We start from the raw sequence: 19,469 nt of genomic DNA, 5'->3' as shown, positions 1-19,469 counted from the left end.
TCGTACTTTAAACTGTAGGTCCAGCCCCGATTAACATAAAGTACGTAAAGTGGACTTTAAACAAAAACAAAAAAGCAACTCAAATTTAAACTCACAAGAACCATGGACAGAAGTTTGATTTGGTTTATTTTACTTCGCTTTTCTTCACATTTGGCTAATCGCGAAGATGAGGATGAATGATGATACGATGAAATTGATGAAGGAACACTCACAAAGAATGCCCATGCCCAGGCCAGGATTCGAACCCGTGGTCCCTGGCGTCGCAGAATGGACAGAAGTAGCCTAACCTCTACACATATCCTCCTGAGTTTTCTTGTTCATAAGTAATACCGAGCAAATTGTCCATCCCATGTTTACTTGCTTTGTTTTACGCAACGAGAGCTTCAAGAGTTGAAACAAAACACTTAAACAAGCTGCTGACGTACAAATTTATTGCTTAAAAGCACATAGGATTCAAGAGAAAAATCAATTAAAATAGTCGTGGACAATTTGCCGAGCAATACTTATGCATCCCAATGTACGAGTCCATTCTGGGATTAAGTATTAATCAGGACTGCAGTCATTCAAACCATAACTAACTAACTATCTCTCTAGCCTTCTTAAACCTGAAGGTTCATGGCTGCAGCAACACAGGCCTTCCATCTGTCCCTATCTTGAACAAGATCTATATACTCTTTTCCATACCTACCGATTTCCTTTAGGTCCATCTCAACGTTGTCCCTCCATCTTCGTCTAGGCCTTCCTACAGGTCTCTTACCATCAGGTTTCCCAACAAGAATCGTGTAAACCCTTCTTTCCTCTCCCATTCGTGCCGCATGGCCTGCCCACCCAAGTCTTCTTGATTTAATTATTCTAATAATATCTGGACATGAATACAAATTATGTAGTTCTAAATTATGTAACCTTCTCCACTCACCTGTCTCCTCATCCCTTTCAGGTCCAAATATTTTCCTAAGGATCTTATTTTCAAATAATCTCAATTTATGTTTCTCTTTCAATGTAAAGGACCAAGTTTCGCATCCATATAATAATACAGGCAAAATTACTGTTTTGTATATTTTAACTTTTAGTTTCTTAGATATTAAACGAGAAGACAAAAGTTTATGAAGAGAGAAGTAACATGCATTTCCTGAATTAAGCTTACTTTTTATTTCCTCTTTAATATCCAAATCATAAGTTAGGCAATTTCCTAAGATAAATTAATGTTAAAATACAAAGTGGGAACGAACAGCCCGGCGATATTTTTTTCTTTAAAACCTTAAACAAAACTACATCATATACTAATCTCTGAGATCGGCAACAATCGTCTGTGTAGTACATACACAAGATTTTTACATTCCGAACTTCGAAAAGAAAAGAGGAGAAAGTACCTTTTTCGACGTTCAGAACGATTAAGACATAAATTAATTCCACTCCGAGTTGATTATTATTTCATACCAGTTACAGCTACTAATCATGTGCATTAAAGATTTAATTGTACGTGCTCGTGCTCTGCAAATTGGCAATCTCTAACGCTTGGCATATAAAGGTCTCAAATTATCTACTTTTTTTTAACTGTTTCAGAAATGACCAGCACTCAACTAGTATTCAACGAATGTGCAAAGGATAAATGGCTTCATACGAAGTAGAAATCACTCAATATTACTCTCTCAAAAAATAGTCTATCATAGTAATGCGATAAGCGTTGTTACCTTTGATAAAGGAAAATCGCCAATTTACCCAAAATATCAAACATACAACCTCTGACAATAAAGTTCGGTGAATGATCCTGAATATCGAAAGTAGACGAATTCTTAATGAAACCTACCTTACTGACCTTCGAAGTAGTCGCCTCCCATGGCTATGCACCGTTGAGAACGGCTGTACATGTCCTGGAAACTTTTAGAAAAGTCTTCTTTCGGGATGGTGTTCAAGATCCTCGTCACGTTCCGTTGGATGTCCGGAATATCCTCAAATCTCTGACCTTTCAAAGCGATTTTGAGGCGTGGGAAGAGAAAGAAATCTGGAGGATTCAGATCCAAATTACTTGCAATGCATTGCTACAGAGGATGAGAGCTGGTGTGTGAGGTACGACCCTGAAACGAAACGCCAAAGCATGGAATGGCGTTCTCCTGCATCACCCCGTCGGAAGAAGGTCAAGGCGTAAAAATCACGCATCAAGACGATGCTTATCACTTTCTTTGACAGTGATGGCATGATCCACAAGGAATTCCTGCCGGAGGGAACAACAATTTTTCCGCCTTGGCCTTCTTCCGACGGGGTGCATAGCCCGTCGGACTACTTCGAAGGACAGGAACGTAGGTTTCATTAAGAATTCGTCTACTTTCGATATTCAGGATCATTCACCGAACTTTATTGTCAGAGGTTGTATTAACTATCTGTATGGAGCTTGGCATGGAGTTTCCTACTTGGGCATAGACCTATTACGCATGGGGAACTCCGTATAGAGAAGCAGATGGGGAAACGTTTACTTGTAATAACCCTTTAAGGCATGGGGGAAAATACACATTTTGTGCTACATTAGCACTCTCTTTGAAAGAAAGTTCACGACTTGCTGGTTTGATGATGATGATGACCTCCGCTTGCTCGCCGTCAAGGAAATTAAGACCTTAGTCATGTCAATTTCGTGAACTTGAATCAATTATGCCGTGGAAAAGGAACGTGGAAGGCAGGAATTATGAGAAAGGAGAGGAAGTGAAGGGGAAGTTCTTGTCACTCTGAGCACGTAACACTCTTAGTGCATTCTCAGCCAAATCGTTTGTCACCCGCTCTCGGGCCAACCTCATCAGTGAAAGATTCCTTTGAAATTTAAAAATTAAAGATGGGCCTACAGAGTGCTCAGGAATTTCGTAAGTGTAAGGAGTGACTTCTTTCTTGGCGACCAGTTCTAAATTTTCATAATTTTTCTCTGCATTTTTTTTTTTGTGTAACCGAAACACTGCCCTCTGAACACTTCACTGGACCCATATTTAATTTCCTCCACCACCGACACGCATGTATCATTGTGTTTGATCATCCATTTCATGTGTTCATATACATTCACATCGTCGCGATTAATCCTAGAAGAAGAATAGCGATGGAAAATGACAAGAAATTAAAATCGTACAATGTTCCAAGAGATGTAGAAGCATTTTTTAAAAATAAAATCTCAGATTTTCATAATCGTGTAAAACAATATTGCTCTCTTGCACGCATCTGTATTTGCTAATTTTGGATTCGTGTGCGATTTGAGAAGTAAGCAAAATAATAAATGACACAACCACCGCTCAAAAAAATTAAAATAGCACTTATACTGAATAAATTAGTAGAATAGCATTAATAATCAGGCTAATTGCTTTACGTTTTATATTCTTCTTTTATTTCGATTACTTTTCGTTGCGTTTCTACCTGTTGAGTTAATCGAGACGATGAGGATGCATGTTGATCTAGTGAAATATATGGTGAGACAAACGTAATTAAACAATGTAGCCTATCACATATCCATGCCTTAACAAGGGTTTGAACCTGGCACATCTGGTTTCGTAATGCATTTCCTGACCATTCCACCAATGATGTTTTTTATAAATACTTTATGTAGTACTTTTTAGTATATATTTTTCTAAATACAAATACCTTGCATGAGTTAACAAAAGAAATAGGCCACATCATTATCTAAGTTAAATATGTAATTTCTAATATTGAATTTTGAAGAAATGAAGAAACTGTGAGGGCAAAATAAACTGGGAAAGAGCACAATACTCAGTACAGAATTTCGACGAAAAATACTGTTTGAAACGCCATACACAGAAACAGACTTTACAATTATTTCCTTTACTACACACAAGTATAATAATTTCAAATATTGGTTGACTCTTAGTACGAAACTTTTCAATGGTAACATAGTATTGAGTTCTTTTTTAAAAAAAACGTTCATTCTAAGAAAGAACAAAATAACTTTATTTTTATAAAATATGCACACAAAATTATACTTCACAATTCAAAAAGATCGTTGTACAGTTTAACATAAATACCAGTCTGTATATGATATGTTCAACAAGTACAATACCTAAGTTATAGAGTTAGTTGTAAATACCACATAGTTTTGTAACTATCCTTACATTATCACCTAGTATTTTTTGAAAAAAATATAAAAAGGAGATATCGGTAAATGCCGTGCATGACCCCTATAGCGTAAATCATGAAAAAAATTAATGCTGTTCTACTATAATAAAGAGAGGCAAGATTTTCAGCAGTGGCAAAAGATTAGAATAGTCCCTAGTTTCTTTTATAAGCGGTACCAATAAAGTACTACTCAGAGATGCAAAATCTACATAAGGTCAATTTGCTTTTCATAACTCATTTTTTAATACGAGAGAGCAATGTTATTGATTAACAAGGTAAAATTAGCAGTATGTAACATTTCAAATAATACGATAGAGTTGTGCGACTGGTTAAAATGATTCATATTTTGGAGTTATCATATTCAAATCTACATTAATTAGAATAACCAACAAACAACTCAGATATGTGGACACGTGTAAATATTAGAAATGATGCCAAATTTAAGCAATGTACTCGTACAACTTATACTATTGTCAATACAGCTTCTACTTATGCTATCTTGGTATGTACAGTCACCGGCAATATAAATAGGGCACTTAGATCCTGAAATACACGCTTCCCTGCATGGCGCTATGTGTGTTGCCTAACTTTACGACGACGGTGGGAGAAGTTGGCATTGAAAATTTGCAAATCATCATCGCTATAGAGTTAGGCAACACACATAACGCCATGAGGCAAGCGACCACTTCAGGATGTACGTGTCACATTTTTATTGCCAGGGACTTTACATACAAAAGAACACTTCTATGGTTTTTACATAAATAATATTAACTGAGTTCGACTTTCACATCTGTAATTCGTTTATGTATGTGTATATATATGTATTTATGTATGTATGTGTGTGTATATGTGTGTGTGTGTGCATTTATGTATATATGTATATATATACGTATAATACATATGTATATGTATATGTATATATATATGTGTGTGTGTGTGTGTGTGTATGCATGTATGTACACACCCACACACACACTCACACACCCACATACACACCCACACCAACACACACATACATACATACATACATATAATATATATATATATATATATATATATATATATATATATATATATATATATAATTAGAAGTGAAGAACATGAGATGCCCTTATCACTCTACGTTGCATGAAAGGGTCACACAAGACTTTTATCGATATATGCAGTTTGGACGAATGACACATGTCTTAAATAAAACCAGGGTTGTTAAAGGTCCAGGAATTTTAAATAAATTCAATTCCGGTCCAGGAGAGAAAATCAGAAAGCGTAAATAGGTTTTGGACCATAAAGAACCTTTTTATCTGTAAAGTATTTCAATTCGGTCCAGGAACCTTTTTTCCGAATGAATTTAAATACGGTCCAGGAACCTTTTCTCAATGAAACAATAAGCAACTTGGACCGAATTTAAATTGTGTGAGAAAAATGGTTCCGGTCCTCCAGAGGACCTCAATAGAACTCATTAGAATTTAAGGGTTCCTGGATTTTTAATAACCCTGAATAAAACACGGCGACGGATTATCTTCTTTTAAACATTTAGAAAAAAAATCGTGCATGTGTGTTCCACATCCATTCATAAAGAGGTAAAAGAAGAAAATTGCATTTTGTACATAAAATCATGTCAAGATTTAAAAAAATACCTAAGAACAATGCTGATATAACTCAGCTTAAAAACAATTTAATTTAGATCCATAGTAATGGGTGCAGCGAGGCCAAAGGTAGACTGAAAAAAAATATCAAACTCCTGAAGAGATTAATGTTTGAACTGTTAAATAAATGTCATGTTAATGTAAAGATTTATATACTTTATTACCTGTAACATCAGATTGCTAGGTAGGTTTTAAATGTGTTGCACTTTCTAGTAGCGAATTATTTCTGTTGAGAAAACAAACTATCTGCAATTCTGTAGGAACTCATATGCTGCAAAGATATTTTACCAATTACACGAATAATTAGAATATTCGTGATTACAGTAAGAAGTGGTAAGGTCTGTTCATCGTATTGGTAGCAATACAAATATATATTTTCTTAGTACAGCGGTCTCTCTTTAATTCGAACTTGGATTTCGAAGTAGTACGTAATTCGATCAAAAGTTTCTTCTCCTTGAAACCCTGAAGCGATGTTTTTGTTAATTTGAATTTTGGACAATTCGAATTTTCCTCGTGTCCCATTAGAGTTCGAATTAGAAAGAGTCCACTTTATTTAGTGCATTGTATTATGGAATCAAGCTGAAGTCTAGTAAGTTTTTGTTGTTATTATTGATAATTGATATCAATCCAAAATGCAAAGTGTATGATTTAGTAAAAGTTTGAGAAAAATATTGCACCTTGGCTGTATTATTATCTACGAGCTCTTCCAAAACAAATAATTAACAAAATACTTTAAAATGCTGATGGGGAGAATAAGTTTAGAATTAAACAATTTCACTTTCACATGAATCCATTCGATGTGTGAAATTGACACTAATCATAACTCAGTAGGAAAAAATATGCCTTCGTTCTAATATAATTATACTCTTGAATGTTGAAGATTTTAAAGTCTCCAAGATTCATAACGATACGGTTGTATTTATTTTGAGATATTACAAGAGAAAAATACATCCGTTATATAATAAATATCTACATTCTGATAGATGACAAAATTACAGTCAGGTACGCACAAGATGATTCTTCTGGGAATAAATTAGTTGCTAAAAATAACAGCACCATTAAGTAATGGTATGTCATGTATGAGCACCTTTTAAATAGTAAACCAAAATTAATTTAATTTTTAGCCAGCTTCTGTTGTTTTGTTGCATACATTCAAATCAGTTATACAAACTTAATAATTTATTTCGAACACCTCAATGCATTTGTAACTTTAATTCGTTAAAACGCCACTGAGTGAAGAAAGGAAGGAATTAAACGTTCAAAGATCATGTACACCGAACACATAATGTCATAAATAAATAACTGAACGCGACACTTGATTCACACCAGACATGAAAAATGTGGACGACATTTAAAAGAATTAAAGTTCCTTTGATGTAACTTCCCTCGGCTTCCTTAGCACATCGTTGGAACCTTGTCCATTGTTGACTATCCTCTGTAGGCCCCTCCTTTTGTTCACATCGATTGCTTCTGTCTCCTCCAGAAATCTTTACTTAGCACCTCAAAAACACTCTTCCGGCGAAACTGTCAGAAACATCACGATCATTGTTGACCTTCACGTTCTCTAAGGCTGGGTTAATTGAAATGTAGGAACTGGTGATGGCTGAGTCTTCAAGACCACTGAAATGAGAAGCATTTATGTATATCTCAAATGTCATGATTATGTTAGTGCATCTTATCAAACGATAGATTGTTAACTTGTCAAAAATTTAATTTACATGTACATTCTTGTATTTATATTAAAAATTAAAATGTCTACTTCAGCTGTTCTTAACCAGAGGTCCGCGGATCGCTGGGGGACCTCCAAGTGGAACACCAAAACTTGATCATATACTTGATCAGCAGGAGCTGTTACCACATCTTGTATTTGTCGCGAACGCTCGAAGATAATTAAATAAGTTATTAAATAAACCAATTTAGAAATTAAATATGTTTAACGACTTGCCAGAGACAAAGACGTGACGTTATTTAAAAATTATTTGCGATTGTTTATAATGTAAAATGTCTCCATATAAAATCCACATTTCCATATTTGTCAAAAAACCTTCTGAATTTCTGGTCTCACAAGAACTACCAGAGGGCTCAAGATGTTTACGCCTTTCGTAACGAGATATTTGTGTGAAAAGTAGTTTTGTATTATTATATCTTGTATGTTAAAAAAGAAAGCATAGGAATCGTCTGGTTAACGTAGATGCAGAATTATTCTATTAAGCCCGATATAAAGAGACGTAAATTAAATGCAGCGCCCAGCATTCTCCTTCGTTAGCTATCACTCACTCTTCAGTATTATTACATAAATTTTATTTCATAATTGCAATACTGATGATCAACTTTAAATAAATATTATATGCACTTCAGGCCAAAAAGTGAGTTTAACCCTTGGAGCCGTAACAACAGTGGGTATTTAAGGGTGGGTCGTATTCATGAAATGGTTAAGAACAGCTGATCAACTTCATTCAGATTCTGTAAAGCACTGAAAAAACTATTCACTCTCATGCATAAGTTGTGAGTTAATATCAAGGGTTTGTAAACTATATCACGGCCTACACTACTTTTGTTTCAGAACTTCAGTTACTTGCAAGATGTAATGCAACAGCACCTTGCTTCTTCTAAGGATCCTGTCCACATTTTTACTATGTAGTACTATTCTTATGTACAATATACTTTCAGCATATTTTGCAACGTTTTCGTGCAATTTGTGATGAACCTGTGAAAAGATAAACTTGGCGTAACCATCTTACATTACGCACAGATTTATTTTACCTTTCTTCTAGAAACATGCAAGACAAAAAAATCACTAACTTCCAGTTCCTGCGTAATTTATGTTACCAAATTTTACCTTGGCCAACAGTGACTCAAGCTTGATTCTTAAAATATTTACTATGTAATGGAAGTATTTTCTGTCAGTATATTACAAATCAGATTTTTTCTAAAAATATAAGGAATCGGTTCCCGTTCCAGGAAGTATTTTTATTAATATTATTTCGAACTTTAGTGCGCTGAATTTACATAAAAACATGCATTATTATTATTTGATTATGATTTCTGCAATAGAAGACTAGAATGTCGTTATTAAAAAAAATATTCGAAGGTTTTGGCTTGTAACTTTTGACTGGGGCATTCCGGACCAGGGTTCCCTATCTCATTTTGTTGAGTTTGTTCCCTTTCCATCATCCCTGCAAGTCTCTAACACGGTCACAGAAATACCCTCTGTGTGTGTGTGTGTGTGTGTGTGTGTGAGAGAGAGAGAGAGAGAGAGAGAGTGTGTGTGTGTGTGTGTGTGCGTGTACAGGGAGTCTCATAAGTAATAGTGCAAACTGACACATGTGAAAGTACACGATAATAGAAGCAAAAAAGTCTCAGTAAACATGGGTCTGCAAACGAGCCATTTTCGAGATAATCGCGAATGTGTGATTACAAGCCGCCACTGACTTCATTGTTTGTTAACGTCGTCCTAGTTGGTAAAATGCTAATAATGTGTGCGAATGTGTGGTTACAAGCCGTCGTTGATTGCATTTTGTAAACACCGAGTGCTTTACTCCTTGCGCGGTCCGAGGTTTGTTCTTTGTTTACAAAACATAATATTTCCGAGAGGTGGCGTTGTAATCAAACAGAACATTTCCGAGAGGTGTTACGGCTTGTACCCAAACATTTGCACACATTATTAACATTTTACCAACTAGGACGTTTAAAAACAATGAGGTCAGTGGCGGCTTGTAATCACACATTTGCGATTATCTCGAAAACGGCTCGTTTGCAGACCCATGTTTACTGAGACTTTTTTGCTTCTATTATCGTGTACTTTCACATGTGTCAGGCGACGCCAAGGGTCCCGGGTTCGAATCCCGGTGGGGCTTGGTTGTTTGTGAATGTCCATTCATCAATTTCATAATTTCATCACTCATCCCCATCTTCGGAAATTAGCCAAGAGGCACAAAACGCGAAGTAAAATAAACTAAATCAAATAAAAAAAATCACGTGTCAGTTTGCACTATTACTTTTGAGACACACTGTATATATAATTACACATAATTATAACTGCATGAGCATAGCTAATACTTTATGGCATCATCTAAAACACTATAGGAATAAGAATTTGGAAAAAAGCTAACAGAAACACATATCGTCCACTGAGAATGTAAATGTTCTATGCCCAACTTTTCATTTTCTCAGGAGAGGACTTTAAAGTTTGACATGATATATTTCTTGCATCTTTGTCACCATTGCGCTGAAAGTTTGTATCATTGCAAAGGCTCATATATTGAAGCCTCTCTAAAAGGAAATAGTTGTTTGGTTAGATATTTATTCTGTAATTCATAATTTAAATTTCGGGCCTCCCCGATGGCGCAGTGGTAGCGTCGTCGCCTTGTAACCAAGAGGTCCCGGGTTCGATACCCGGTGGAGGCACAAGTGGTTCGGATCCCACTTTAAACTGTAGGTCCAGTCCCAATTAGCCTTACTGTGCATAAAGTGGACTTAAAACAACAAATCAACCAAATCAACCAACCATAATTTAAATTTCAGATAGAACAATTGCACGCAACACTAGCTTTGATTTGAGAATGCCAGTGTTCTGTCTCCCAGATATAACACTGCATTCTGGGAAAGAGATGGAGATGAAAGAATTTCATTACAAATTTGTCATTCAGTAGCGAAGTAAAATAAATAATTCATATTTTGGGAAATAAATAAATTACTTTGACTTCACTATTATTCAAAATAGTGTGGTTGGTTGAGGAAATTGCCGTAAGGTCTCATTGGCTGTTGGAGTTTGCATTCTCGTGGCTGCTTCCAAATTCTGTACATCGACCAAAAAAGACTCTCAATATATCAATTGGTTGTATGTAGGCATCAGACGAAAGCAGAGATGAGACAATTGCATCCTAAATAGATTAGAGCCAAAATATCTCCACTTGTTTACAATTTGGAGATAGAACATTTACATTCTCAATGGACGATATTTCAACCACCTTTAAAAATAACATTGCAACAATCCAACCAATTAATTAAGCCCCCACTATAATAGACCTATACTACATTTTGGAATTCAGAAAGATGAGATTAAGAAATGAGAGCTCTAATATCGAAGTTCTATCTCCTAACTTTGTTTGTCAATCGAATTTCGTTCTGAATTTGAAACCAAATTTTATACCGTCTGTATATGGGGCTTGACTGCCTTTAAAATGAACCCTCGTCATTACACGCATTATACGCATTATACGTAATGGAGTGTTCACTATAAATACATGACTGGTGGGTTTGGCTGGTATTGGTACCCCGTGAAACGAGATGAACATGACAGCATTCGTTTCATGTCAACAGCGTGAGAAAAGGGGGCTTACATGCTTCCTGCACCATTTGGACGCCATACATGATGCTCCACACCCACCCGACGAGTACGGGAGCAAAGATGAGCTGAAGTATGGAGGCCAGGAGACCGTAACAAATGCCTTGCTTCTTCTCGGCGTGACCCGTGGGGGCGCCGCACATCACAGCCAACACACCGAGGAAAGTTCCTGGAAGGGAAAGAAGCCTTGGCATAACATATTTCCTAATATAATAGATTACAATTACAGTATTCGTCGCCTACCAAAGTTATAGTTATGTATATATATACACACACACACACACACACACACACACACTATAAAAAATGAATGGCGAAATGACGGTCTAAGTCCGTCAATTTTCGCTGTCATCTAAAACGACCGTAAAAATATGACCGCTTTGAAACTATTAACGGCCATTACATTGTTACCTTAATTAATGTAATTCTAATGATTAAGGGTGAATAAGGTGAATGATTATATCACCTTGTTCTGCAATAAGGTATAATTTATAGATTCTGCTCACATCTACATTTACCATCTTTACATCGAAATTCTCAGGGACACAGACATTACTTTCTGCACTTTTGTGATAATTATAATAATGTAACTTCTAAGGATATATTTATAGTGCGCACAGAAGTAATTTATAATAATTATAAATTTTCGTGCATGAAACAATATTCAAATTTAAATAAAAACAGCTGCGTCCTGTTTTTGTAAATAAACAAGCTAACTGCTAAATATTAATGGTAGAATATTGTAAATTTTAGAGTAACTTGTAAGAGAGAGAGATATTATATATATATATACGCATGTGGGTTAAGTCATAAGTCATTTCTCGCGAATAGGGAACAATACGAAAAATCTAAGATATACGTTTGAAAGTGTATGGAATGTACTTTCGAAAGAAGCCACCAGATGGTGTATGTGAACAACGGTGGGGTGGTAAGCACACACCCAAGTTCAGTCGGTGAGTGACAGCGTTCGAAAATGGTGGTCGTGAAGCAGGAGCAACGTTCGTACGTTAAAATAGCAGCTCTCCGCGGCAGAAATGCACGGGAATGCCATACAGAGTTACGAGAAGCTCTGGGTGTGCATACTATGCCCTATCGAACAGTGGCGAGGTGGGTGGAGGCCTTTAAACGGGCAGAGTGTCAACTGCCGATCAGCCTCATAACAAAACACTGTTGTCCAATATCCTGTGTTCTGCCTCTCCCCTACGACAGTCTCCTGCATCCAGACTTCATTTGAAGGTACACTTTCAAACGCACATCTTAGATTTTTCGTGTTGTACCCTGTTTGCGAGGAAAAAAATAGTTGCCATGACTTATGACTTAACCCTCGTGTATATATATATATATATATATATATATATATATAAAATAAACGCATACTTAATAATTAAAATTTGCCGCCCCCCTTGGCGGAGTGGTTAGCACATCCGCTACGATGCCAGGTGTCCGGGGTTTGAATCTCGGCCTGGGCATGGATGTTTGTGAGTGTCTATTCATCAACTTCTTCTTGTCATCACTCATCCCCATTTCCAAAAATTATTCAAAAGTGGCACAAAAGCGAAGTAAAACAAAGCAAATCAATCAATCAATAATTGAAATTCCACTAAGCAGTTGACTTACCAGAACCAGGAAGGACGAAATTCATAACACAGAAAAATATAGAGGCAGGAATTGAGAGTTTAGGCACAGCCCTCCTGAATTTCCCCTGTTTCTCGTCAATTTTCACTATCTCCAATCTCTGAGTTTTCCCCTCTGCATCGTCGAACACAACCTGTTAAAGAAGGAGCAAGGAATTTAGTTAATACAACGACCACAGCCAATGGAACAGAAGTATTTTTTAAAGTAAAATAACAATTTTTGTAATCCTGAAACGAGAAAGAGAAGCTAAACAATCGAAACTTGTATGGCTGACCACATTTGTCAGTTTTCTTTCACACTTTGTAAATCGTGTACTGAAATTTGAATCGAATATTTCGGTCGTTAATTATGACCCTTATATTATCATCCACATTCTGTCACGCTTATGTTCTCTTTGGCGAGTTTGCTTCATTACTTACTAAACAATTGCATTCTAATGTTGAAAAGAATATTAGTTGTGGAAATTAAGGTCTCTTTCTAAATCGTTGTTTCTTCTTGCCAATTTCTTCTACGCCTTTTTCTATCTGTTTTTAAATGTCCAGTTTTTCTTTTTTACTTTGTTTCGTTTGAATGTTAATTATTTGTTTAATAACTAAATATTTATAAAACCAGATATCCGTTATCTCTCTATATGTCAGCTATGAAGGGTGGTATAGTTACACGGTTACAAACTTAAGTTATTTAGCTTTTATGAGCATGGGGGCTTAAGAGCATTATACGTTGTAATTAGATGATGAACATTTGAAGGGTACATTGGACCTGATAAGTCCAATTTTATCGATTTGCTGTTTTCGATGGCGTTAAATACCTCTGTCAGTGTAGTTTTGTATGGCGTAAATCGTATCATGAAATTCTGAGGAAGAACGCTGATTCCTGATTTAATTTTCTAATGCAATGTCAGCGGAGTTGGAAAAACCAACTCCAACTCCGCTGAAGGACGCTGTCGCGATGAGCTTTTAAGAAGCTCTTTTTTCAACGCTTCAGCGGGACCCTTTTTATAACGTGATTAGCTTATTTATTTATGATACCCGGGTCCTAGGTTCGATTCACGTCTGCGGCGTGATACGAAATGTGCAGAGGAAAAACTCGTTAAGTCCTGAGAAATGGGAAAGTTTAAAAATGGTGTACAAAGGAAACGTAGCGAGTCTTGAAAGTTTGAATTTGTTTTCTTGCAAAAACAGGAAAATGTGACTCATCAGTTTTTTCCCGTGGACTCTTCATTTTTCAAACTGTAATCTTAAAGTCAGTTTGGACATAAAACAAACTTTTTCTTGAGGAGGCGTCCTGTTGGAACGGAACTACTGCCCTAGATTGTAGCACATTTCCAAGATTACGTCACGTACAATTTCTCCCTTGTCTATACATCTCGAACTGCTGTTCACTTCGGCCACACGTGCAAGTCGGTGTATGCGTTGCCATGGAAATAACGCAATGATTAATGCCTTAGCTTTAGTCTCCCGATCCCGTTGGTGCCTTGCCAGTGGGATGGGTCAACGACATTCAACAGGACTCATTATTCGGGAGGAGAGAACAAACATGTAGATCGGGGACCGAGTACGCATTCTTGGCATTCTGCGAGGTTTCCCTCCGATCTCCTTAAGGGTCTCCGCTGTGGAGAATTGATATGTTTTCGTTACAGCATGTGGACGAGTTTTTCTTAGAAGTCGTTACCCGACCCTGCCAATTCTCCCGTTTGGTTGAGACGCTCAAACCTGGTTTCCTGTATCTTGCAGTACATGTACAGTAACGGACACTGCCGGCTTCATAGGCGCCGACTCCATGGGGCTTGGGGGGGCTCGAGCCCCCCAATGTTAATGATGTGGGGGCAGAGCCCTTCAAATAAATTTGCTTAAGAGGATTTAATGTATTATTTTGCTTCTCTTGTAAAGTTTACTCTGAATTGTGCAACATGAACTTAACTATAAATACGCATTTGAAATGTTCTAGACCATCAAATTTGGGTGGCTGAGACCGCTAAACCATCAACTTTGGGGGGGCTATGAACGGAGACAGCAAAACACATGACTTATTACTATATACTAAGTATATAATTATGAGTATTGTTAACATTTTTACTAAAAAGAGTTTCAAAATAACGAGGTGATAATGACAATTAAACCAGTATGTTGATTAGTGAATTCTGAACAATTTGAGGTCGTAAACACGACTTTCAGGTAATATTGATATGTACGATATTTAGTTATCCTCGAAATCTCTTCCTCTAGTCCAAAGAATAAGGGGAAAATAATTCTAAAGTCTTTGAGTTTATTCAAGACTGGCTTGCAGTAAAGTACGCAAGGAAAGCTTATGAAAAGTCTGTATTGCAAAAGTGGGAACGGCTATGATCAAAGGCATTATTGCTAAAGCACGGCGTGCTATGTGTTTATTTATTATTGCAAAATTAAATTTAAAAAGTAAAATATTGTAGCAAGAACAAAAAAAGTAAAACTATTTGCTTGCGATTTGTGTTAGCATTTATGTAAATAATTAAATAAAACAGTTAAATATTGTAAATATTCGCTATTTTTATGGGTACGTCAACACTAAGGTTCTGTGCACCAGTCACATGTCCTTTCTTTACAAGTCTGTTGCGGACATTAAAACACACCCATGCCCTCGCCGGGACTCGAACCCGAGACCTCCGGATCAAAGCGAGTTGAGCCGACCACCCAACACGCTCGGCTACCGAGGAGGCGTAAAACTGTTATGTTGGTCTCTTAATGTAAATACATAGCCTACTTTTAAATAAAAATGTTAATTGTTATCTAAAAAAACAAATGAGCAGACACACGTTTTTCATGTTACATTTCATTTGCACGAGGAATGTAATAGCTGCTTAAAAACTGGTATACGAAGACGTAATTTTTATTTTTAAAAAAGGGAGGGAGTGAGTCATTCATTCATTTATTTCAGTGATCAGAGCCCCCCCAATAGTTTTGACAAGTCGGCGCCCCTGGCCGGCTTGTAAGGAATACATTGACTTTCAATGGAATCGTTACAAGCCGATAGTGTCCGTGACTGTACATGCAAGTTCTGGGTATATTTGGAAAAAGTTCTACTATATTAAACAATTCTTATAATTTACCGTAGTGTGTGTGTGTGTTTGAATTTCCTCCTCGTCGTTTCCATTTTTCACTAGATATGGACCGACCTCTGTGGCGGAGTGGTTAGCACAGGGTTCCAGCGGTTCGAATTCCGTCCTGGCCATGAGTGTTCTTTATGGATGTCGTCTCGTCACCAACTTCATCATACCATTACTTATCCTCGTCGTCGCGATTAGCCAAAATTGGATGACATGCGACGTAAAATAACCTAATTGAACCGATATTACTAGAGATGGCTGAGAATTACCCGGAATCCATTTCAGAAGCAACAGTGTGTATATATATACACTCACACACACACACACACACACACACACACACACACACACACACACACATATATATATATATATATGTATATATATATTTATATACATATATAAAACTTTATTTAATTTGTAATTTCTTACGTCTTATAATGTATTCTTATTAGATTATTTCACCTGATTAAGATTTCTTTAAAATGACGAGATGGGACCATAATAAATTCTCAGGATCATGTGAACCCCTTATCTCTCAAACTACGATATTGATCCAGAGACGAATAGTAAACTATTGGAGAACCGTGACGCTAAAAGGAAAGCAAATATGGAAAGAATATAAGTAGATTATATTACAGTACGTGTTTTGTACGCGCAATATGGTGATATATAGTTTTTCAGCTGTATTGACTTGTGTTTCCGAGCACTCTTGCGTCCATAGTTGGAAAATGCCTGAAGTTTCTTCAGTTTACGGAAATAAAATTACACTGAATAAACTTTCCCAGAAGTACGTCGTACGTGAGAATTCATATACGCGAGGAAATGCTCTGGAATAGGAAAGAATATTGAAAAACTTCCTAGGCTTATTTCTCACCTTGCAATTTCAGCCCAAAACGCAGCAGGAGATAAGAGTCCATGACAGCGCCACGCCTACGTCCCGGCGAACTAAACACGCAACGTAAAGAATTTTCGGCGAAGTTTTATTCAAGTTTTCAGCTCGGCAACGGCGCTTTCACGAAGTTTCTTGACGAAAGTCTGACCTATGAAACAGTACGACGTAAAGAACCTTTCAACTTGTACTGATTCAGGTCTTCAGCTCGACCCGCTCCCCCTCCACCCTTTGGGCTATAATATTAAAATTCTTTCCTTCCCTTTCACAGTCTCTATTGTACTATTTACATTTATTCCATTTTTCTTGTATTTTTCTTTCGTTTGTTCCCAAGGGTTCAATGCTTTTGTTCCTTTCTACAGCTTAAAATTTTAATTTTCCATCCTCTCTCCCTCTCTCTCTCTCTCTCTCTCTCTCTCTCTTAGTGTATTTTCCCTTCTTCTTTACTCAAGCTTCTGTTCGGTCACTTTTTTGTCTCTCCTTCTCCCAGTACCTCCCTGATAGTGTAGCGGTAACGCTGTCGCCTCGTAAGCAAGGAATCCCGGATTCGATACCCGGTGGAGGCACAACTTCTCCCAATTTAATCTGCAAGTCCAGTCCCTATTAGTTTACTTGAGCCTAAGGTGGACTCAAAACAAACTTTCTTCTCTCTCCCGCTTCGTTTAAATTTTCTCTCGCTTTCTAACTTCCCATTTCTGTCTCTTTCTCAAATCATTCTCAACCTTTCATTTTCCATGGACCCCTTTTGTTTTTGCGACCTACAGGACTTAACGCTATATTAGAAGTTCCAAAGTGCATATTTATTTAAAAGTCGCGCATCAAGGATATTTCATTAAAATGTACGTTATAATTTATCGCAATACTTATATTTTATTGAAATAATAATAACAGCAATTTATATATGGCCGGATTGGAGGGAGAGGTTGTATTAATAATGTATCATATTCTCCTCCCCAACTCTTAGTACCTTTACAGGGTGGGTGAAGCGCACAAGTTTATTGAGAATTCGTATTTAAGGGGGATGCAAGGCTACATTTAGATCCAAAATGAGCATAAATTGGGCCTTTGTGAAAGGTTCTAGGAGGGTGTTGAGAAAATTTTGGGCTGGTGTTAGGGGTATGTGATGGGGCTGCATTTTTACTTTAAATCAAACCCTGCTCAAGAATAAAATACGACAGATAAAGAAAAAAAAACTGTAAAGACCTAGATTTTCAGGGTCAGATGGTCTTTAATTGGCTCAGAACCCAACGGAAATGTTCGTGTCCTTCTCTTGTCAACAAAACGTCGCGCTATTAAACATGAAGGATGTCACACCGGAAGATATTTTGGAAGAGAACGGGCTTTCCTTCCTCAAAACACTAAACTCCGCCATCGTTTCATTTATCGAACCTTTGATATTCAAACTGTTTATGTTTCTTGCTAGGTTATGGCGACGACGCTAGGATCCAGAATTCACGCTTAGCCTCGCTTCCCAGCTGCCGTCGAAGTGGCTGTTCCCTGTGCAAGGGAAAGATGCGTTTGCCAGATCTGAGATCCCACTGTCTGCCAGAGAGAGAACAAACAAACAGTGGTAGCTTTTTCGGCGCGTCGGCATCAAAACAAATCTCTCTCCAGCACTCATGCGGGGATATTCATGTCCTAAAGTAACCGTTTGGTTTACGCATATCGCTAGAGACACGTGGGCGAGGTCAGTGTGGAAGAGTGAGTGAAGAAAATGGCATTCCTCCTTTATGTTTCGGGAAGAGTATTTATGCAGCAGTTGCAGACACATATCTAGAAACATATTTCGGGAGGGTGGGCGCGATCCAAGTGTCTCAGAAATTATAATAATATAAATGTTTAAACCAGGGTTATTAAAGGTCCAGGAATATTAAGTAAATTCAATTCCGGTCCAGGAGAGAAAATCAGCAAACGTAAATGAGTTCTAGACAGTGTATATAACCTTTTCATATTTAAAGCATTTTAATTCGGTCCAGGAACCTTTTTCCGGACGAATTTCAATACGTAATAATATACAAATTAATTTGTATTCCGGTTTAAAGCTTAACGTCCACTGAGACGTGGAGAAATGCGGCAACAAAACGCAACAGAACTTCTGTTGTCTGCTTCTATTGAAATCAAATGGTGTAACTACAGGGAAACGCGCGGAACCGAAGCGGGAATTTCCGTGCCAGAAGTCTGCAAGGTTATCGCCCACCGAGACGCCGGAAAGGCGTCTGTTGCGTTTTGTTGCCGCGTCTCAGTGGGCGTCAAGCTTAAAGAGTCATGTTTTGGGCTCCGGCTACGGGACGTGCGCCGGTTCGAGTCTACTGGAGGAAGCGCAACTACTTCTCTCCTGAGATTTCGGCCTGGGTATGGAACCGGGGGCCTCCCATCATCGTGAGGAAATTGTGGATCTAAGGGTGAGTAACCCAGTCATGGAAACCTACAAAAATGACTGGAGGTTCGTCGTGCTGACCCCACGTCACCCCGTAACTGGTTGGATTATCTCACACCTCTAGTGGGAGTGGTCGGTAGGTAGGCCCTGGCCCTCACGGGCTGTTACGCCAAGGATTATTATTATTAATAATATGTAAATTAATATTATGTGATTATGTATTATGCAACTATGTAATAATATGAAGCAGAACGTCGGATAAGCGAAAATGTCGGATAATACGGAGGTGTTAAGAAAAAGCCTATTAAACGTCAAACTAATGTTATAATTTTACACATTACGAACCTAATATAGTATTGTCATCATGTTTTACAACAATACAGAAAACA

The 19,469-nt window shown here is 37.3% G+C and overlaps 1 protein-coding gene across 1 annotated transcript in view; it reads right to left on the bottom strand.

The window, feature by feature from the left end:
• Positions 1–5,214: 5,214 nt before the first annotated feature.
• LOC145986733 (protein stum homolog) overlaps positions 5,215–19,469 on the bottom strand; it is a 38,921-nt gene continuing 24,666 nt past the window's right edge. Inside the window, exons 2-4 of the mRNA XM_083121086.1 lie at positions 12,712–12,862; positions 11,090–11,263; positions 5,215–7,367 (exon numbers count right to left, since the gene is read on the bottom strand). Of these exons, the coding sequence (XP_082977212.1) occupies positions 7,312–7,367; positions 11,090–11,263; positions 12,712–12,862 (381 nt within the window). The 3' untranslated portion in view covers positions 5,215–7,311. The remainder of the gene's footprint in view (positions 7,368–11,089; positions 11,264–12,711; positions 12,863–19,469) is intronic.

The sequence above is a fragment of the Lepisma saccharinum genome, chromosome 4 (genome assembly GCF_977018435.1).
Source record: "Lepisma saccharinum chromosome 4, izLepSacc3.1, whole genome shotgun sequence".
In the NCBI taxonomy this organism is placed as follows: domain Eukaryota; kingdom Metazoa; phylum Arthropoda; class Insecta; order Zygentoma; family Lepismatidae; genus Lepisma; species Lepisma saccharinum.
Note: the sequence above shows the minus strand (reverse complement) of the source record. Positions and strands in the feature narration are given on the sequence as shown.